Source organism: Eschrichtius robustus, chromosome 18, assembly GCF_028021215.1.
Source record: "Eschrichtius robustus isolate mEscRob2 chromosome 18, mEscRob2.pri, whole genome shotgun sequence".
Classification (NCBI taxonomy): Eukaryota; Metazoa; Chordata; class Mammalia; order Artiodactyla; family Eschrichtiidae; genus Eschrichtius; species Eschrichtius robustus.
In genome coordinates, this window is record NC_090841.1 from 22,497,361 (window position 1) to 22,519,443 (window position 22,083).

The 22,083-nt window shown below is 40.9% G+C and overlaps 2 protein-coding genes across 2 annotated transcripts in view; one reads left to right on the forward strand and one right to left on the reverse strand.

Annotated features, from left to right (window-relative positions):
* Nucleotides 1-3,318, reverse strand: part of GPALPP1 (GPALPP motifs containing 1) — a 29,925-nt gene extending 26,607 nt beyond the window's left edge. Inside the window, exon 1 of the mRNA XM_068526898.1 lies at nt 3,134-3,318. Coding sequence (XP_068382999.1) covers nt 3,134-3,221 — 88 coding nt within the window. The 5' untranslated portion in view covers nt 3,222-3,318. The remainder of the gene's footprint in view (nt 1-3,133) is intronic.
* A 108-nt stretch (nt 3,319-3,426) lies between these two features.
* NUFIP1 (nuclear FMR1 interacting protein 1) overlaps nt 3,427-22,083 on the forward strand; it is a 46,845-nt gene continuing 28,188 nt past the window's right edge. The window contains exons 1-5 of the mRNA XM_068526688.1: nt 3,427-3,854; nt 6,133-6,215; nt 7,372-7,470; nt 8,213-8,275; nt 8,931-9,007. Coding sequence (XP_068382789.1) covers nt 3,443-3,854; nt 6,133-6,215; nt 7,372-7,470; nt 8,213-8,275; nt 8,931-9,007 — 734 coding nt within the window. The 5' untranslated portion in view covers nt 3,427-3,442. The remainder of the gene's footprint in view (nt 3,855-6,132; nt 6,216-7,371; nt 7,471-8,212; nt 8,276-8,930; nt 9,008-22,083) is intronic.

Here is a 22,083-nt window from a genome sequence, read left to right on the forward strand (position 1 = left end):
CCGCGCACCGCAACGAAGAGTAGCCCCCCCCGCTCAGCAACGAGGACCCAACACAGCCAAAAAAAAAAAAAGTGATGGTTGGGCTGAGGCTAAAAGATGAGATTGAGTTAGCTGGGCAAAGGGAGTGTGGATTGGAGGAAGATTGGTCCAGGCAGAGGGAAAAGCATCTGCAAAGAACTGAAAGCCTAAGGGCCTGGCACATCTAGAAATGTGTTCAGAGTGGCTGGAACCAAGAGAAGAGAGAAGGACGGATCACCAGGGGTAAATGTGGCTATGAGGTCAAACAAGGTCAGGACTGAAAAGGGTGCCTTGAATTTAGCAAAAAGGTGCCGAGACGATTGGTGGGTGGTCTTCATTTATTTCCACAGTGAAATTGGTGAGAGTGGTCTCCGTGGATTGGCAAGAACAGAAGCCAGAATGCAGTGGGTTAAGAAGAAAACGGGGAGGATCCAGAGTTGGTCAGAGAGAAAGAGGAGTAGCTACCGGGGGATGTGGAGTAGTCTTCATGAAGATGGGAACGATTTGAATGTTCTGGTTAAATGCTAAGGGCAAGGAGCCCCCAGGACAAGTGAGGGATGGGGTTCCGAGTAAAAATGGAAGGATTAGCCTTGAAAGGAGGTAGTTCCCCTCTTCCATTATAATCAAAGGGAAGACGAAAGAGTTGGGCAGAGGTTCAGGAAAGTTTTTAGGTACTGTGCCAGAAAAGTGAGGAAGTTCTCTTAAGATGGCATCTACTTTTTCTGCGAAGTAGATGGAGAGAGTGTAAAGAAGAAAGAGAAGGTTTTAAAAGGCCATGGTTGGTCATGGGGGAGGAGACCTGCGTGGGGAAACGTCTGAGGATGGCTGGGCAGAACTGCGGACCCAGCCAGGGAGGAGACTATAGTTTTTAGCAGCATTAGCCTGTGGAGGGGTGAGGTTTCTTCTAGCAGCACTTGGAAGCCTGGGTGTGGGCTCACCAGGGGTGAACGACTGGATTGATCCAGGGCTGAGTTTTTGCTAGATGGGTTTAACAGAATACTGAATGGGGGGGCTTCCCTGGTGGCGCAGTGGTTGAGAGTTTGCCTGCCGATGCAGGGGACACGGGTTTGAGCCCTGGTCTGGGAGGATCCCACATGCCGCGGAGCAACTAAGCCCGTGCGCCACAGCTGCTGAGCCTGCGCGTCTGGAGCCGTGCTCCGCAACGAGAGGCCACGACAGTGAGAGGCCTGCGCACCGCGATGAAGAGTGGCCCCTGCTCGCCACAACTAGAGAAAGCCCTCGCACAGAAACGAAGACCCAACACAGCCAAAAATAAATAAATAAATAAATAAATTTATTAAAAAAAAAAAAAAAAAGAATACTGAATGGGATAAGGCAGTTGAAAACACTGGCAAGAGAAGGCATGAATGGACGGACCATGGAGGCTAAGTTGAGCAGGGACAGAAGTAATTAAAGGAAATTTAAGGCCAAAACGGACTGAGGCAGAGATCACATGGCTCAATGAGACTAAAAACAAAAATAAAAAATAAAAAATTGTAATGAGAGTAACTGAGTAAGAATGATGGATGAATAAGGGGTTCTGGCTGATAATAAGATCTGAATTTAAATTTTCAGAGATGGGGGAATTCCCTGGCGGTCCAGTGGTTAGGACTCCATGATCTCACTGCCAAGGGCCCGGGTTCAATCCCTGGTCAGGGGACTAAGATCCTATAAGCTGCACAGTACGGCCAAAAAAAAAAAAAAGTTTTCAGAGGTGGAATAGGATCCAGTGTGTGACTGCAAATGTGGCTGGGATGAGTGGCGTGAAGGTTGCCGCAGATGAGGAGAATAAAGTCAGAGTCAAAAGAGCCCAGGCTCCACTCAGCTTACACAAAGCAGTGTCTGGAGTATGCAGACTGGTCTTGAGAAAACATCTGCACCCCCGTGTTTTTAACATGATCTCAGGGGACATTTCCCAGCACTCAATTTTCCAGAGTATTGAAATAAAATTAAATTGGTCCATCTCAGACCTGTGTGCTAAATAAAAAGTTTGGTTAAGCCCACTTTTCTTCAGCCTTAGTTGAATGGAACCTTCCTTGCTAAAATAAAAGCCTAACATTTTAACAGCTATAGCAGAAACAAGACCTGGAAAGAAACCTCTAGGTGGAAACTTGGCCTCTGCGTAGTCAAAGAATGCAAATTAGATTCAGAAATGGAAGAGTTCTTCCAGCTTTGCTCTTTGCCAACTTCAGTCAGTCCCAGGCTACAAATTAGTACAAACATGAAAGGGATGGATACTCATCACGGAGGAGTCTGAGAAGCATTTATTTGGCAAATACGAGGTGCCTGCTACGTGTTAAGGCTAGAAGACTATAGTGCAATGGTGGAGACAGATATGTCAGCAAGTTATTCGAAAACAGTGTATTAAATATGTGATGTAATTAAGTAGGCAAAAAACCCGTGGGTAAACAGGAGGGCGTGACAATGCTTGGGAGAGTTTGGAAAGCCTTCACTGAGGTGACACTGAAGTTAGGGCTTGAAGGATGAGGTGGGAGTTTGTCAGGTATGTCAAAAAGGGCAGGGCGAGAGCCGAAGGAGCCTAGAGTATTGAAGAACTGCGCAGAAACTCGGATTGGTTTGAGCTCTGAGCCGTGTGTGTCAGGACAGGACGAGAGGCTAGGAAGGCAGGTCGGTGGCTAGGGCGCAGAGCATCTTCTGCAAGAGCCAGGGCCATCCATTGCACGTTAGAAGGCAAGAAGGCACAGAGGTTCGGAGTACGGGCTTCGCTCCAAGTCGGGCTCCACCACTTAACTAACTGTGTGGTATGCGCAACAGCCTGGGCCTCAGTGTCCCCATTTGCAACACGAAATAATAATCTTTACCTTATACAGTGGCCAGGAGTATTAAATCACTGAATGTGTATCGATCGTTTAGCACAGCGTCCAGCCCATTGAGAATTAAATGCGAATACTTCTTGGTGATAACGATTACCAGGCCAAAGCTCGTTTCTACAGCCCCCACGGCCACGCTTGGGAAGGAAAGTTAGCTCGGGTGGGGCCGCGCCCACTCGCCACTCCTCCGCCCTCCCGGGCCTCGGGACCAGTACTCCGAGAACAGGGCCGGGCCAGAGACGGGGTGGGTGGGCCTGGCGGGCAGAGGACACGCCGCCGCTTACCGGGGCTGGGGTCCCGCTCCTCGTCCTCCGCTGACCCGCTGGCCTTGAAGCCGGGCGGCAGTGCCGGCCCGATAAGATCCCTCGCCATACGCGGTGGCAGACACTGGTCCCGCACACAAGTGTATCCACACCGAGTCAAACCTCCCCACTAAGCAGCCCGCCATACGCCGAAAATGAGGGAAGCTTTTCCGGCCCCGACCAATGACGTAGCAGCCTGTGATTGGCTGACCTGTGTCATTAACGATAACGGAAGTGACGTCTAAGGCTTGCTCCACATTCGCACGCTGGCTTCCTTACTAGGCGGATGGCATGGGTGAGCCGGCAAGTGGTTTCGTGACTCGCACGGGGTGTTTTTCAGCTCCCGAGGTGACCCCCACTTTGGAGCCTCTGAGCGACGGTGCCTCGCTGCCGGACAACTGGATGTTCTGGGCGATGCTGCCGGCGCCGCCACCACCGCCTTCGTCGCTTCCCGCAGCAGGGTCCGAACCTTCCTCAGAGGCTCAGCCCCCCGCGGAGGCCCAGCGCCTCCCCGAGGCGCCTCCCCCCTTTGACGCCCAGATTCTTCCCGGGGCACAGCCCCCTTTCGACGCCCAGTCCCCCCTTGATTCTCAGCGTCAACTCAATGGCCAACCTTCTTGGAATTTCCAGGCTTCAACATCATGGTACTGGACACAGTCTCCTGGTGTTTTTCCTTGGCATCGGCAGCCCCACAACACTCCGGGTAGGTTGTTACTCCTCTCTGTACCACCCCTTACCTTTCCTTTTCCCTTCTTCCGTCTCCTTTTCCACCCTTGTTGCTCTCTCCCCTTCTGATACTGCCCTGCACTCTTGGAGTCTGGTCATTAATGTCTCACAGTTCGTTCCACAGTTACGTTTTTCTTGCTTGTTCATTCAGTTTAACAATTATTTATTGAATTCAAACTATGAACCAGGAAGGGGAGATATAACAGTGAACAAAACATACAAATATCCTTATTTTGAGCTTAAATATCCTGGTGTAGGAAGACAGACAAACAAAAGAAAGCAGTGTGTATTAGAAGGCAGTGAGTGCTATGGAGAGAGAGCAGAGTGACAGGCAGTGCAGTTTTAAATGTCAGTGTCAGTCGTAAGTAAGGTGACATTGGAGCAAAGACTTCAGGGAGGTGAGGGATCAGAGCAGTGCATGTATCTGGGGGATAGCGATACAGGCAGAGGGACCTTCAAGTGCAAAGGCCTGGAGGCAGAAGCTATAGATCAGAATGGAACCCAGTGAGGCAAGAAAGGACTGAGCCTGGGGTGGAGTTGTAGGCGATAGAGGAAGAGGGCCTTGTAGATAGTGGGACTTCTACAGTTATGATATGTTTAGTGCAGGGGAGTGGCATGCTTTGATTTATGTTTTCAAAGGGTTAATATGGCTACTAATTGGAAATGACAGAAAGGGAGATGAGTTAAGAAGGTATTGCAGTTAACCTGGTGAGAGATACTGGGGACTTGGACCAAGGTGGAGCTCAGGAGGTGATGAGAAGTAGTTGGAATCTAGATATATCTTGAAGGTAGGGTAGGGCCAGCATGATTTGTTGAGGAATTGGATGTGGGATGGGATGTAAAGAGGAGATGAGAATAACTTAAAGTTTTTTGCCAAGCAAGTGGAAGGATGTGGAGGGAGTAGATTTGGAAAGGAGACCAGGAGTTGAGTTTGGAATATGATTTGTGTCAAGTGGAGATACTGAACTGGCTGTTAGCTATTAGTTTGTACTTTCAGGGGAGGTTTGTGGCTAGAGCTGTACATCGGGGTGTCATTCGCGTAGAGATCACATTTAAAGCCATGAAATTGTTCACTTAGAACAATTCAATTTACATTAAGTTGAATCCAAATCAGTGTTTACTGTATGCCTAATGCTGGGGATATGAATGTGCCTAAGACAGTCCCAAGCAAGGTGAGATGGGTTCATAAATATAAATCACAACGCACTGTGACTGGTGATAGAGGCATATAAAAGGAGATTTCAGAGTATGGAGAAAGTTGGGGAAAACTTTTGGAAGAAGTGTATTGGGAGATGTTTAATATTCTGGAAGAGATACTTTTTAGGTGGAAGCAAAGAGGTGTCAGTGCAAGGTGAGTTCTGAAGGTTGCAGTGTTCTGGTGTGACTGAAGCATAGTATGTGGAAGGTACAGGGAAGAGCAGGGTGAAAAAATAAAGTGGGATCTTATCGAAGGACTCTAGGAAGCTACTTGCTTCCAGGGTCTTGAGCAGGGTTGTGATGACTGGAGGATTATTTTTGTGGTGTCAGTGTGCAGGGTCTATTGGAAGAGAGGGCTTAGGAAGTGGAAGCCAGTCTGGAAGGCTGTCACAGTGATCTGGGTGAAAGATTGAGGTTTCAGAGTTGGGTCATGGCAATAAGAAAGGAAAAATATTTGAGAAGAAATGTATTTCACAAGAGTCTGTTTTCCTGGTGTAAAATTGATGCTGAAAGAGCTCCATTAGGGATTTTATGGTTTACATTTCTTTTTTCTTTTTAAAAATACTTTTATTTATTTATTTATTTGGCTGCGCTGGGCCTTGGTTGCGGCACATGGGATCTTCATTGCGGCGTGTGGGATCTTTAGTTGCAGCATGTGGGCTCTTAGTTGCGGCACGCGGGATCTAGTTCCCTGACCAGGGATTGAACCCGGGCCCCCTGCATTGGGAGCACAGAGTCAACTACTAGACCACCAGGGAAGTCCCCGGTTTACATTTCTAATGTTTGAAATAACTACAAGGAATTTTACCAGGTTAGCTTGTCCATTCCTTTACTTAGACATCCAAAGCATCTATGGACATGTAATCTTAGCAATATGTATTAATTTGAAAAATGTTTATTTGGTAAACTAGTCTTAATCTTTGTTAATTTGTTTGAATTACTATTCTGCCTAGAAGCAGTTTACCACTGTTTTTACTCAAGTATTTATGACATTCTGTAGCAAAATTTTAAATAATTGTATAGTTGCAAACATTTCTGGATCCCTTTTTGTTTTTCAGTTAAACATTCTTATCTTCCACGAAAACATGATGCAGAGGTCAATGACTTCAACATCTCTCCCAGGAGAAAACAGAAAAAAAGGGTATTTTTTAAGATTTTCTTGAATGTGACAGTTTGGTCCCTATGTCACTGTTTCATATCTTGTGTTTCTATCATAACTGTCTCCGTGTTTTGCATTCATTATTGACACAGCAGAGCCTTGCATAAAAGGATCTTTAAGAGTCTTGGCTGTAAGTAAAAACTTCAAGCGAAATCTTTTTGAGAAATAAATGGAGAAATTGTAGAAAAAGAAAACATTTAATTCATTTCAGTACAGTATCAGGAGTAAATATAATGGAGAATTATGATTACAGATAAATGTAAATGTTATTAAACTTCAATGAAGTAAACAAAAGTATAATATATGTAAGTTATACATAATATATATTATATATTTAATTTATTTATTTTACTAAAATATTGGGAGGAGAAGGATGAAATTACAAGTGTTTGTTTTTTTTAATGAGGAACAACCCTTCGTTATGTTCAGAAACTGAGTCTTAAAATAGGCTTCTTTTATTCTGATGTAGCTTATAATTTGGTCTTTCAACTTTTAAGATGTGTAAATAATTTTATTAGTTTAGAATAAATTGAGTAAATCTACAGCATGAAATTAGTACCCTTCATTTTGGCATCAAAACTATGTAACTAATATTAACAAAATATTGTGAAAGTATGTTTATTAACATAATCTCAACATTGAACAATTGGGGCCTTATATAGCCTATCATTGTAATAATCATTTTTGTTTTATGTTTAAACATAAAAATAGTAAATTGGGAATTTAAAAAAACTAATATTTACCTAAATAGTTCTTTTTTTCTCATTCTGTAGTTAAAATATACACATGCACACGCACACACTTGTTTTTCCTAAAAGAAGAAATACTGTTTTTACCCTGAATATTTATTCTTAGGTCATTTTGACATATGCTCTATTAAGTTTTAATTAGATTACCAATTTGAAATCTACTCACAATTTATATTAGCTTTACTCAGATTTAAAATTTTTTAACAAGCCTGGCTTTTCCTAACGTATTTGTTAAAAATAAAAACAGAATCATCCCTTCATTAGAAATGTATTCAGAAGTTTTTGCCACCTGTAAGGGTTGTGTGAAAAATCAAAATATGTACTATATTTTTACTGATGATTAAAGAGTTCTCACCAAAAGCCTAATGCCTCTTCATTTTTGTTTGCAGAAAAGAAAGGAACCAGTTTTTCACTATTTTTGTGATACCTGTGATCGTGGTTTTAAAAATCAAGAGAAGTATGATAAACACATGTCCGAACATATGAAAGTAGGTTTTCTTAGTTGTCCTGATATTTATTTAGCAAAATGGTGTATTTGGTAGAAATTCTAAGCTTTCTTCCCTTAAAAGTTTACAGTTTTCATAGAAATGTTGTTTGATGACTTGACAAATTGGGACAGTGACCCTGGGATTTGCAGTTTGCGGGTGGGAAGCCCACTGCTTCAGGAAGTGTGAGATGGCAGTAAAAGAGAAGGGAGGTCTGGCAGCTGTTTGTATGTATGCGCCTCCTCTGCTCTGTGAGAGGCTGGGCCTCCCCTCTGGTTGCTCCGTGCGCCTTTGTGAGTTCTTTCTCCTTTAAGGCTGCCCTTGACTCTTTAACCACACAGTGTAATTTGCCTTGGCCCAGCACCCTCTACGGATGGTTTAGACCTTATTAAGTACTTTTAACCAGGATATTTGAGAAGTAAAAAAGTTAAAAAGAAAGTTCTTAGTTTGGAAAAGTTCTCTTTCAGTTTGTAGGCATGCCCCTTAACTTTAGGAATTAAGAACATTTTACAACATTGCTGATGTTGTGCATTCACTCAAGTGGAGAAGTAAATGATATGCATTACTGTACTATATACTTGGAGAGTGCAGTTCTGTTTTGGAGGGATTTTTGTTTTAGGTATTCAGTGATAACACCACATAGATGGGATACTATGTAATATGACCAGAATATGTCTGTATATATAGTAGTAAGGTAAGTTTTTTATGGAAAACATTGAATAGCCTTTCTTAAAAATTCTTACAGTGCCCTGAGGTAGATTGCTCTTTTAGTGCACATGAGAAGATTGTCCAATTCCATTGGAGAAATGTAAGTTCTTTTTTTGTTTGTTTGTTTGTTACATGCTCTTTTTATTTCATTGATTTATTATTTTCATAGCTCTCTATTTACATAGCCTACTAATAAGTAACATTCACAGAACACTGTACTTTGTAAGGCATTTTTACATTTACTATTCAATTTTATCCTCGTAAGCCACTGTGTAAAGTAAATAAATCTTGGCCCTATTTAACAGATTGGTGAAATGATTTGCCCAGGGTCTCAGAACTGACCCCTGCACTTGAATTTCATGATGGCAAATTCTGTTTTACTATACCATGCTGTTTCAAATTGTTTGGTGTATTCATTATTTCTCTAGCTAACTTTCTCAACTTTGGTTGGTAGGTAATTCATTTTGGTATTTAATATCAATCAAGTATTGGGTGACATTTACTTTGTAACCAAAATGATATTATGACTTTTTTCTTATCGGTAGTACTAATCTAAAGACAAGAGAAAAATTCTTTTTCCTTTAAAGGAAAAGTCATAATAAGGATAGATAAAACCTGCTTACTTAGTTTTAAAATTGTCTCTGCTAGTAAATTTACTTTTAGGTACACAGTCTCCATTATCCCCCATAATATTTGAGATTTAGTCAAAAGCATACAATACGCTTCTTGATATTCAGCAGACATTTTCCCCTTAGACGCATGCTCCTGGTATGAAGAAAATCAAGTTAGACACTCCAGAGGAGATTGCAAGATGGAGGGAAGAAAGAAGAAAGTGAGTAAAGAGTTAAGAACTAGTGAAACAATTTTCTTTTACTGTGGCAAGGCTGAGTACTTGAAAATAATGACCGTTCTGGCCCTAAGGAACAAGTTGAAAAAGGAAATTTGGTCTTTTGTTATTTATTTATTTATTTATTTATTTAAATTTGTGTATTTTATTTTATTTTAATTAATTTATTTATTTTAAAAATTTTAAATTATATTTTATTTTTTTATACAGCAGGTTCTTATTAGTCATCAATGAATTTTATTTTATTTATTTTTTTATACAGCAGGTTCTTATTAGTCATCTGTTTTATACACATCAGTATATACATGTCAATCCCAATCACCCAATTCATCACACCACCACCACCCCACCCCCGTGGCTTTCCCCGCTGGTGTCTATACGTTTGTTCTCTACATCTGTGTCTCAACTTCTGCCCTGCAAACCCGTTCATCTGTACCACTTTTCTAGGTTCCACATACATGCGTTAACATAACGGTATTTGTTTTTCTTTCTGACTGACTTCACTCTGTATGACAGTCTCTAGATCCATCCACGTCTCAACAAATGACCCAATTTCGTTCCTTTTTATGGCTGAGTAATATTCCATTGTATATATGTACCACTACTTCTTTATCCATTCGTCTGTCGATGGGCATTTAGGTTGCTTCCATGACCTGGCTATTGTAAATAGTGCTGCAGTGAACATTGGGGTGCATGTGTCTTTTTGAATTATGGTTTTCTCTGGGTATATGCCCAGTAGTGGGATTGCTGGATCATATGGTAATTCTATTTTTAGTTTTTTAAGGAGCCTCCGTACTGTTCTCCATAGTGGCTGTATCAATTTACATTCCCACCAACAGTGCAAGAGGGTTCCCTTTTTGCCACACCTTCTCCAGCATTTGTTGTTTGTAGATTTTCTGATGATGCCCATTCTAACTGGTGTGAGGTGATACCTCACTGTAGTTTTGATTTGCATTTCTCTAATAATTAGTGATGTTGAGCAGCTTTTCATGTGCTTCTTGGCCATCTGTATGTCTTCCTTGGAGAAATGTCTATTTAGGTCTTCTGCCCATTTTTGGATTGGGTTGTTTGTTTCTTTAATATTGAGTTGCATGAGCTGTTTATATATTTTGGAGATTAATCCTTTGTCCGTTGATTCGTTTGCAGATATTTTCTCCCATTCTGAGGGTTGTCTTTTCGTCTTGGTTATGGTTTCCTTTGCTGTGCAAAAGCTTTGAAGTTTCATTAGGTCCCATTTGTTTATTTTTGTTTTTATTTCCATTACTGTAGGAGGTGGATCAAAAAAGATCTTGCTGTGATTTATGTCAAAGAGTGTTCTTCCTATGTTTTCCTCTAAGAGTTTTATAGTGTCCTGTCTTACATTTAGGTCTCTAATCCATTTTGAGTTTATTTTTGTGTATGGTGTTAGGGAGTGTTCTAATTTCATTCTTTTACATGTAGCTGTCCAGTTGTCCCAGCACCACTTATCGAAGAGACTGTCTTTTCTCCATTGTATATCCTTGCCTCCTTTGTCATAGATTAGTTGACGATAGGTGCGTGGGTTTATCTCTGGGCTTTCTATCTTGTTCCATTGATCTATGTTTCTGTTTTTGTGCCAGTACCATATTGTCTTGATGACTGTAGCTTTGTAGTATAGTCTGAAGTCAGAGAGTCTGATTCCTCCAGCTCCGTTTTTTTCCCTCAACACTGCTTTGGCTATTCAGGGTCTTTTGTGTCTCCATACAAATTTTAAGATTTTTTGTTCTAGTTCTGTAAAAAATGCCATTGGTAATTTGATAGGGATTGCATTGGATCTGTAGATTGCTTTGGGTTGTATAGTCATTTTCACAATATTGATTCTTCCAATCCAAGAATATGGTATATCTCTCCATCTGTTGGTATCGTCTTTAATTTCTTTCATCAGTGTCTTATAGTTTTCTGCATACAGGTCTTTTGTCTCCCTAGGTAGGTTTATTCCTAGGTATTTTATTCTTTTTGTTGCAATGGTAAATGGGAGTGTTTCCTTAATTTCTCTTTCAGATTTTTCATCATTAGTGTATAGGAATGCAAGAGATTTCTGTGCATTTATTTTGTATGCTGCAACTTTACCAAATTCATTGATTAGCTCTTGTAGTTTTCTGGTGGCATCTTTACGATTCTCTATGTATAGTATCATGTGATCTGCAGACAGTGACAGTTTTACTTCTTTTCCAATTTGTATTCCTTTTATTTCTTTTTCTTCTCTGATTGCCATGGCTAGGACTTCCAAAACTATGTTGAATAATAGTGGTGAGAGTGGACATCCTTGTCTTGTTGCTGATCTTAGAGGAAATGCTTTCAGTTTTTCACCATTGAGAATGATGTTTGCTGTGTGTTTGTCATATATGGCCTTTATTATGTTGAGGTAGGTTCCCTCTACGCCCACTTTCTGGAGAGTTTTTATCATAAATGGGTGTTGAATTTTGTCAAAAGCTTTTTCTGCATCTATTGAGATGATCATATGGTCTTTCTTCTTCAGTTTGTTAATATGGTGTAACACATGGATTGATTTGCGTATACTGAAGAATCCTTGCATGCCTGGGATAAATCCCACTTGATCATGGTGTATGATCCTTTTAATGTGTTGTTGGGTTCTGTTTGCTAGTATTTTGTTGAGGATTTGTTCATCTATATTCATCAGTGGTATTGGTCTGTAATTTTCTTTTTTTGTAGTATCTTTGTCTGGTTTTGGTATCAGGGTGATGGTGGCCTCATAGAATGAGTTTGGGAGTGTTCCTCCCTCTGCTATATTTTGGAAGAGTTTGAGAGGGATGGGGGATAGCTCTTCTCTAAATGTCTGATAGAATTCACCTGTGAAGCCATCTGGTCCTGGATTTTTGTTTGTTGGAAGATTTTTAATCACAGTTTCAATTTCATTACTTGTGATTAGTCTGTTCATATTTTCTGTTTCTTCTTGGTTCAGTCTTGGAAGGTTAATACCTTTCTAAGAATTTGTCCATTTCTTCCAGGTTGTCCATTTTATTGGCATGGAGTTGCTTGCAGTAGTCTCTTAGGATGCTTTGTATTTCTGCAGTGTCTGTTGTAACTTCTCCTTTTCCATTTCTAATTTTATTGATTTGAGTCCTCACCCTCTTTTTCTTGATGAGTCTGGCTAATGGTTTATCAATTTTGTTTATCTTCTCAAAGAACCAGCTTTTAGTATTATTGATCTTTGCTATTGTTTTCTTTGTTTCTATTTCATTTATTTCTGCTCTGATCTTTATGATTTCTTTCCCTCTGCTAACTTTGGGTTTTGTTTGTTCTTCTTTCTCTAGTTCCTTTAAGTGTAAGGTTAGATTGTTTATTTGAGATTTTTCTTGTTTCTTGAGGTAGGCTTGTATAGCTCTAAACTTCCCTCTTAGAACTGCTTTTGCTGCATCCCATAGGTTTTGGATCATCGTGTTTTCATTGTCACTTGTCTCTAGGTATTTTTTGATTTCTTCTTTAATTTCTTCAGTGATCTCTTGGTTATTTAGTAACGTATTGTTTAGCCTCCATGTGTTTGTATTTTTTACGTTTTTTTCCCTGTAATTCCTTTCTAATCTCATAGCATTGTGGTCAAAAAAGATGCTTGATATGATTTCAGTTTTCTTAAATTTACTGTGGCTTGATTTGTGACTGAAGATGTGATCTATCCTGGAGAATGTTCCGTGTGCACTTGAGAAGAAAGTGTAATCTGCTGGTTTTGGATGGAATGTCCTATAAATATCAATTAAATCTATCTGGTCTATTGTGTCATTTAAAGCTTCTCTTTCCTTATTTATTTTCATTTTGGATGATCTGTCCATTGGTGTAAGTGAGGTGTTAAAGTCCCCCACTAATATTCTGTTACTGTCGATTTCCTCTTTTATAGCTATTAGCAGTTGCCTTATGTATTGAGGTGCTCCTTTGTTGGGTACATATATATTTATAATTGTTATATCTTCTTCTTGGATTGATCCCTTGATCATTATGTAGTGTCCTTCCTTGTCTCTTGTAACATTCTTTATTTTAAAGTCTATTTTATATGGTATGAGTATTGGTACTCCAGCTTTCTTTTGATTTCCATTTGCATGGAATATCCTTTTCCATCCCCTCACTTTCAGTCTGTGTGTGTCCCTAGGTCTGAAGTGGGTTCTTGTAGACAGCATATAGATGGGTCTTGTTTTTGTATCCATTCAAGACACATTCAAGCCTGTGTCTTTTGGTTGGAGCATTTAATCCATTCACGCTTAAGGTAATTATCAATATGTATGTTCCTGTGGCCATTTTCTTAATTGTTTTGGGTTTGTTTTTGTAGGTCCTTTATCTTCTCTTGTGTTTCCCACTTAGAGAAGTTCCTTTAGCATTTGTTGTAGAGCTGGTTTGGTGGTGCTGAATTCTCTTAGCTTTTGCTTGTCTGTAAAGCTTTTGATTTCTCCATCGAATCTGAATGAGATTCTTGCCGGGTAGAGTAATCTTGGTTGTAGGTTCTTCCCTTTCATCACTTTAAGTATATCATGCCACTCCCTTCTGGCTTGTAGAGTTTCTGCTGAGAAATCAGCTGTTAACCTTATGGGAGTTCCCTTGTATATTATTTGTCATTTTTCCCTTGCTGCTTTCAATGATATTTCTTTGTCTTTAATTTTTGCCAATTTGATTACTATGTGTCTTGGTGTGTTTCTCCTTGGGTTTATCCTGTATGGGACTCGCTGTGCTTCCTGGACTTGGGTGGCTATTTCCTTTCCCATGTTAGGGAAGTTTTCGACTATAATCTCTTCAAATATTTTCTCTGGTCCTTTTGCTCTCTCTTCTCCTTCTGGGACCCCTGTAATGCGAATGTTGTTGCGTTTAATGTTGTCCCAGAGGTCTCTTAGGCTGTCTTCATTTCTTTTCATTCTTTTTTCTTTATTCTGTTCCACAGCAGTGAATTCCACCATTCTGTCTTCCAGGTCACTTATCCGTTCTTCTGCCTCAGTTATTCTGCTGTTGATTCCTTCTAGTGTAGTTTTCATTTCAGTTATTGTATTGTTCATCTCTGTTTGTTTGTTCTTTAATTCTTCTAGGTCTTTGTTAAACATTTCTTGCATCTTCTCGATCTTTGCCTCCATTCTTTTTCCGAGGTCCTGAATCATCTTCACTATCATTATTCTGGATTCTTTTTCTGGAAGGTTGCCTATCTCCACTTCATTTAGTTGTTTTTCTGGGATTTTATCTTGTTCCTTCATCTGGTACATAGCCCTCTGACTTTTCATCTTGTCTGTCTTTCTGTCAATGTGGTTTTTGTTCCACAGGCTGCAGGATTGTAGTTCTTCTTGCTTCTGCTGTCTGCCTTCTTGTGGATGAGGCTATCTAAGAGGCTTGTGCAAGTTTCCTGACGGGAGGCACTGGTGGTGGGTAGAGCTGACTGTTGCTCTGGTGGGCAGAGCTCAGAAAAACTTTAATCCACTTGACTGCTGATGGGTGGGGCTGAGTTCCCTTTCTGTTGGTTGTTTGGCCTGAGGCAACCCAACACTGGAGCCTACCTGGGCTCCTTGGTGGGGCTAATGACAGACTCTGGGAGGGCTCCCGCCAAGGAGTACTTCCCAGAACTTCTGCTGCCAGTGTCCTTGTCCCCACAGTGAGCCACAGCCACCCCCCGCCTCTGCAGGAGAACCTCCAACACTAGGAGGTCGGTCTGGTTCAGTCTCCTATGGGGTCACTGCTCCTTCCCCTGGGTCCTGATGGGCACACTCCTTTGTGTGTGCCCTTCAAGAGTGGAGTCTCTGTTTCCCCCAGTCCTGTCGAAGTCCTGCTATCAAATCCCACTAGCCTTCAAAGTCTGATTCTCTAGGAATTCCTCCTCCTGTTGCCGGACCCCCAGGTTGGGAAGCCTGACGTGGGGCTCAGAACCTTCACTCCAGTGGGTGGACTTCTGTGGTATAAGTGTTCTCCAGTCTGTGAGTCACCCACGCAGCAGTTACGGGATTTGATTTTACTCTGATTGCGCCCCTCCTACTGTCTCATTGTGGCTTCTCCTTTGTCTTTGGATGTGGGATATCTTTTTTGGTGAGTTCCAGTGTCCTCATGTCGATGATTGCCCAGCAACTAGTTGTGATTCTGGTGTTCTCGCAAGAGGGAGTGAGAGCACGTCCTTCTATCTGCCATCTTGGTTCAGGCCCACCCATGGAAATTTGGTCTTTTATAATGTTGCAAATATTCAACGGAAAATGACAAGTCCTAATTTTGTCGTTCTTCAGAATTGGTATATAGTGGCTTAGGGAGTATCATTACTTGACGTATGATAAACACACAGCTTTTATTATTGCAGTTTTGATTCATTGCATTCCCTTATAATGTTGGTACTAGGGAATAGGACTGTAAGCTATATTATATGAGGCTATATGAATGTAGCTTTTGGTAGACAGAATAGGAACTCTTCATAAATAACTGATGTCATAATGGGACGTTGCTCTATGAGGGGAGCCACTACATGTCCCCTCTGTTAAATGTTCAATACTGAGGCAGTGATGGGTGGGTGCTATTTAAAAAAAAATGTATAATACTTTGCTATGTTTATTGTTTTGATTACTTTAAAAAAGTTGTTGAATGATTGGAGTGTGCTAGGCAGAGGGAGTACAGCAGTGACAAGATACACACGTGCCTGCCCTTATCCATAAAAAGACGAGAAATGTTTTCCTGTAATTAAAGTCTAAGAAATTTGAGCCTTACCATGTGACTTGTAGCTTTATAGTTATTAGGGAAGAAAGCTTAATAGATGTCTAGCTAGAATCTACCAATGAGAAATCCCATGAGGATGCTCTTGTCTCAGGATAGGACCGGGATACCTCAGCCTGAAACAGAAGACCAAGTCAGAGCTATTAGGATGGTCAGCAGCACTTTTAAGTCAATAGCTGTTTTTCTGGAATTAAAAAATGAGAAGAGCCTGAGATAGGAAGAGTTACCTTCAAAGGTCAAGAAAGATGCTTAAAAACTTTTAACCAGCAGGTTAAAGTTGTACTTCGTTCAACTTAAAGTTTTCAGCTTAAAGCCCCTGTATGTGTGTATATGAAGAACTGTGTGAAATGTTGCGCTGTTATGTGAGAGAGTTAGTTACTGCCCTTTAAAGCTTGAAAGGTAATTCTGAGGAAAACCAGCATAAAGATAAAGATTTAGAACCAACCGAGAACAAATAGAATTCAGTAAATGTGTATGTAACTATCCATTGTTAATACTCTGTGAAGAGTTGGATGAGGGTGAAGGACAATCAGAGGAATTTAATTCTTAAGCAAGTAAACCTGGGTCCAGCCAGTCAGCAGTCAACATGGACTCAATGGATTTAATAGAATTTTAAGAGCATCCTTGGCTAACAAATGTAAGAATCTAGGGTAAGAATCTAGGCCACCAGGAGTAGGGTATACTAGAATGCCTTTTCCTCTTTCTCTCCTGGCAGAATCTTATTTATCTTGTAAGACCTGTGTTTTTGTTTTTGTTTTTTTAACATGTATTTATTTATTTATTTATTTATTTTGGCTGCGCTGGATCTTAGTCGCGGCATACAGACTTCTTCTTAGTTGCCGCATACATGCAGGATCTAGCTCCCCGACCAGGGATTGAACCCAGGCCCCCAGCATTGGGAGTGCACAATCTTACCCACTGGGCCACCAGGGAAGTCCCAAGACCTCTCTTAAGTGTCACCTGATTTGTCAATTCTCTTCTTCTTCTTCATTTCCTCTATCTCAATGCTGCCAGAGTGCTAGTCTGTAACAAGATAAGGAACTTGTACCAGAATATAAATCTATACCTTACTTCCTTCATTGAGAAAGTCTTGGTAAGAAGAAAATGTTCAGCTGAACTAAATATATTTTGCTTAGGGACATAGCTGATTTATACCCTGACGTAAGTGTGTGGATTGGCTGCCAGCCCACGGACCAACCTCCCCTAAAGCATTATTCACTACTTCCTGTGTGAATACATAGCTTATTAATAGAAACACAATAGCGTTTGTTGCGTTATATTATAGGTGGCCCTAGTCTTAGACATTTTTGATTCTGCTGCACTTTGCATAGTACCTGGGATTTAGTATTTGGAGAATAAATATTTGTGGACTGAATTACTGTTAAATGGTGCAGTATGGGAAGAACCAGTCTTGGCATTGATAAAGAGCCTTAGCCAATTGCATGGTCAAACTTAGAAGTCAAAGGAGTTGGGACCATGACGTGATTTGACTTAGTGAAGAATTCGAAGAAGTTCATATAAAGCTCCTTGCCTCCTCTAGGTGGCTTCTTTACAGGTACAATTTTTTTCTTTTCATGATTCCACTTCACTCTGGGTTTTTGTTTTGTTTGTTTTTTATCTGTTGGGTGTATCTTTTTCTTACTGTTTTGCACAGAGGAATAATCAAAGAAGAAGAGTTAGCTCCACTTCCTGATAGTTAGTTTTTAAAGAGCTGGTGATGACAGTATTGAAGATTATTTCCTGCTAGATGGATTGGAAATTGCCTACCTGCAAAGGTTTTTCCCTGGTACTTTGCCCTGACTTTGGTTAGTTGGAAGTTGTTGCAGCTCAGTGGTGCCAGCCCCTGTTGTATATGTTTAATTCTTCTGAGAAGAATGATGATGGCTGCTAGTCAGCAATGATTATAAAGCAACTGAGAAGTTAACTAAGTAAGCTGTTTAATCTCTCAAGTTTTGAGTTCACTTAAGGCAATAGGGAAGTTCTGAAATGAGTTCCTGATTAACCAACTTTCGTTCTTTTATATCTAACGAGTGTTTAAATTAAGTCATTATATAAACTGGGAAAATTGGACCCACTATTAAATTAATGGTAGCCAGCTTCAGTGATTCTGTTCTACTATGTCTCTAACTGTTTTACTCTCCCACAATCCTCCACTCTACCCTCCTCAGCATATAAGAGGAAGGACCTCATCTAGTCTGGAGGAGTGGGGTGTTCCTTGACAAAGGGCAGTTGAGCTGAACTTAGACCTAATTAGGAAGAAATAAGGGAAGGCAGGGGCTAGTGCACAGACAGATTGGCATGAGTATAGGAACTTGAATATAGGTAAGAGATGATAGAAGCTTTTGAAAGATGGCAGTTGTGGGGACAGAGAGAACTCGGTGGATATAGAACATAAAAATGGGCACTGTTTGGTAATTGGACAGTTGTGAGGTTGAGGAGGAAAGAGGTCTTGAGGAGATGTCCAGGTTCCTCTGTGAAAGCACCTTTGTGAAAGGTGGTGCCTGTTACTCAGACAGGGAACCCTGGAAGAGAATCAGGTTTGGAGGTATTGATTTAGGACATCGTTGAGTATGAGGAGATTCTGAGAGAACTATTTGAAGATGTTGTGTAAGCACTGGGACTCAGACCAGACTGGCTGGAGATAGATATTTTAAAATCATGAAACCATGAATGCAGAAGATACTCCCCACAGAGAGAGGGTAGAGTGGAAAGGGAAGATAGCCTAAAAGGGAGTTAAAACCAACAAGCCTGCTGAGCAAGAGCCAGAGAAGTAGAAGAAAACTCAGAATATGACCTGTCGTGGAAGCCAGTAGAGGGGAGGATTTCAAGAAGGAAGATGTGATTATCAGTGCAGATTGCTGTGGAAAGGTCAAATAAAACAAGAACAAAAAGTGACTGATTTTGTGACCTGTAGGGCCCCCTTGACGTGGATTCCAGATGATTGCTCCTTGGCCCTTCTTCTTGGAGTTTCCTGCCATCTGTCTCCACAGCTCTCTGCAGCTCTGACAGCCTCCCCCATGATTTTTTTTTTTTAATATTTATTTATTTATTTGGCTGCGTTGGGTCTTAGTTGCGGCAGCGGGATCTTCGTTGTGGCATATGGGATCTTCTGTTGCGGAGCACAGGCTCTTTGTTGCTGCATGCGGGCTTCTCTCTAGTTGTGGTGCATGGGCTTTAGAGCGCACAGGCTCAGTAGTTGGAGCGCGTGGGCTCTCTAGTTGTGGCGTGTGGGCTCTAAAGTGCACAGGCTCAGTAATTGCGGCGTGCAGGCTTAGTTGCCCCGCGGCATGTGGGATCTTAGTTCCCTGACCAGGGATCGAACCCACATCCCCTGCATTGGAAGGTGGACTCTTAACCCCTGGACCACCAGGGAAGTCCCTCCCCCGTGATTCTTAACAAGACGGATTGCAGTTGCCTTTGCCACCCTGCCCTTGGCATATATATAGATGGTCCAACAGAAGTGTGTATCCTTTGAATTCTGCTGACTTTTTGAGACTCACAGCTTACAATAAAGAGTTTCATCTGGCACCTTTTTACCTTCCGATTTCCAGTGTCCTTTACCTCCATGCAGTTTCTGCCACTTACTTTCATGGCCACCCTGTGGATCTTATCTTCTGGACTTTCTGCTCCAGAAATTTTGCAGTTGGGCTTACTCCTCTTTGGTCATAACTTTCATTCCATCCAACTGTCTCACTGTCACCTGTACCTGGTCCCGGACTAGTTGAGGCCTCCCACCTCTTACGCCCTTTACCTTCTTTTTCTCTCATTCCCCTTCCGTCTTTGCTTCTCTGCCAAGTTTAAGTCACTTCCACCACTCTCAGCAGCTCAGCTCCCTCATCCCATTGCCCTTCGTTACACCCACCTGGCAAAATCTCAGCTCTGGCTTAGTTGCTAAGTGTTGTTCGAGAAAACCACACAGCTGAAGTACGCTCTGCAGGGGAACGCTCAGCAGTGTTGATCACACTTAAGGAATTGACTTTGACCAATGAGGTTAAGCTATTCTCTTTGTGTTTGTTTTTTTTCATGCAAAATGAAAATGAGATGCTAGTATGCATGTATTTCTTAGTTACATGGGTGACTATGTAGAATAAAATTTAAAAATAAATTTGTTAAACTGATTTTATTTTAGCCAGCTAAAATGCCAGTGAAAACAGCACCTTAGAACTGACAGTCAGGGTACTGTAATGTGGGCTTAACACATCTTTCCTGATTAATCCCACATTACTTGCTTATAGGAGTTCTTTGTTCCAGCCAGACTTGGTTTTTTTCTTTTTCATATCCCAAACAAGTTTTTTGAACTTTTAACCTCAGTTTTGATCATGCTGCTTCCAGAAAATCCTCCCTGCTCCATCCTTGAAGTTCTGCTCACTGCTTTAGTCCAGCTGAAATCCTGCCAGACTAAAATTTTGGGAGTATTTTTCCTTATCTGCCTAGAGGGATATCTTGTCCCTCTTTGAATGTGGTATCCCCTCTGCCTCCTTAGTGTAGTTGCCCCTCATTATGGTCCTATTGATGAACTGTTTTGCTTATGTGTCTTTTTAAAAAAAATAAATTACAAGCTTTAGAAATGTAAGAACCATGGTTTGTGTGACTGTTTATATCCCATGGGGCCATAGGTAGAAGGGATGCTTATAAATGTTGATATATGTAAATGGGGCTTGAAAATATTTTTATTATGGGTGTAATTCTATTTTGGTATATACAAGTAAGTGGTTGGAGAAATCTTGCTGAGATTCATATTTTTAATTTATGTTTTAAACTATACCTTTGTCATTGTTAAAGAAATTGGGCAATGTTGATCTGATTAATAACTGTAGTTGGAGTTCAGTAATATAACTAATGGTACTTAAATTGCTGTGGTTTTGAACAATAAATTCTCACCACATAGGACAGATCATCACCAAGACAAACCAAATTGATCTGTAATTGAATGTATTACTTTCTACAGTAGCTTTCCCCATTTGAACGTGAACTCTGCCAGCTTGTGGTTTTGTGCAACAAGTGCTTTAAAGGAAAAAATTCCACTGGCTAGAGAAACTTAAGGAATATTAACATTTGAAGATGCAAACTAGCTTAGGTAGTACGTGTTTCTATAAAGTCCCTGGTAGAAGACTAGTTTGGTTTTGTAATGTAATTGAGAAATCTCAGCCACCTTTGAATTTATGTTGATGTACATTATAGCTTTGAATAACTTCCTGACAAGAGTTTAGCTTGAAATTAGAGGTGAACATTCAGTATTTGAAAAGGCAAAGATTGTTTTATATATGGCCAAGGTTACTGAAAAGAGATAGGAGTAGACTCTTGCCTTTAAGACCCTCACTCTAATGGGAGACGTAGGAAGAATATCCATAGGTGGCCATGAGAGCACAGGCAACTGAAGCGTTAATTTTTGCTGTGTGGGGATAACAGTGTCTGGTCAAGGGGTAGCTGGCGTCTTTGGAAGGCAGGGCAATCAGTTCGTTTTGCAAGACTTCTTGTGAGAGGGGTCGTGCCACCCCTCCCCCCCCCAATTTATTTGAAGGTGAAGTTTATTCTTTTTTAATGCATAGTTCTGACAAACATCCATAGTTGTGTTTAATTAAGAACTTTAAGCCTTTCCCCTAATAACCTGCAAAAAAAGAAATCCTAGCCAAAAAAACCCGTAGTGATTCTTTCTTAATTCCTGTCCTGTCGGGTACAAATGCTGTATGATTTGGCATTAGGAAAAATGAGTGGTAGAGGTTCGTTTCCCAAAGCTCTATTTTAGAGACATTGAAACATATTTCATGGCAGATTGGGAGTCCACTAGGTGGAGTAGTTGTGTTATTTATTTTAATACTGCGGTTACCATGGCTCTGAGGAAACACTTTACAGCTGTGTCCCCAGTTCTTTCAGAATTCCAGCAGAGGGGCTGTGCTCCTAAAGAATGGTACATCTTTTTGAAGTTTGGAAAGACTTTTAAATAAAAATGCAGTAGTGTTGAAGTAGCCGTGATTCAGGGAGAATAAAGAGGGATTGTGTTTTTCTGCAGAAGAGGCTTAAGGGAAAAGCCAAGGAGTGGGTGGTGATTTGAGGCTAAGGAAAGAGAAAAGTAACCAGAATGCGATGTGCTAAGATAATGGTTGGTTCCGTGTTGCCAATTTATTGACTCTGGGGCTTAAGGATTGTCACTGGAGGCTTAAGGCTTAGGCAAGGGGAAGACAAAGAGGGGGCAAGAAATGAAAGAGGGAGAAGAGAGCAAGATAAAGAGCATACGGTTTAAGGGCCAGTTCCTTTTGGGGTGTTGGGAAAAGATGGAAGTAGGGAGAAAAGTGATTTTAGCAGATAAAAATAGAGAAACCAACTGTGAAAATACCACTTGTCACAGTCTTTATAGCTTTATAACATCC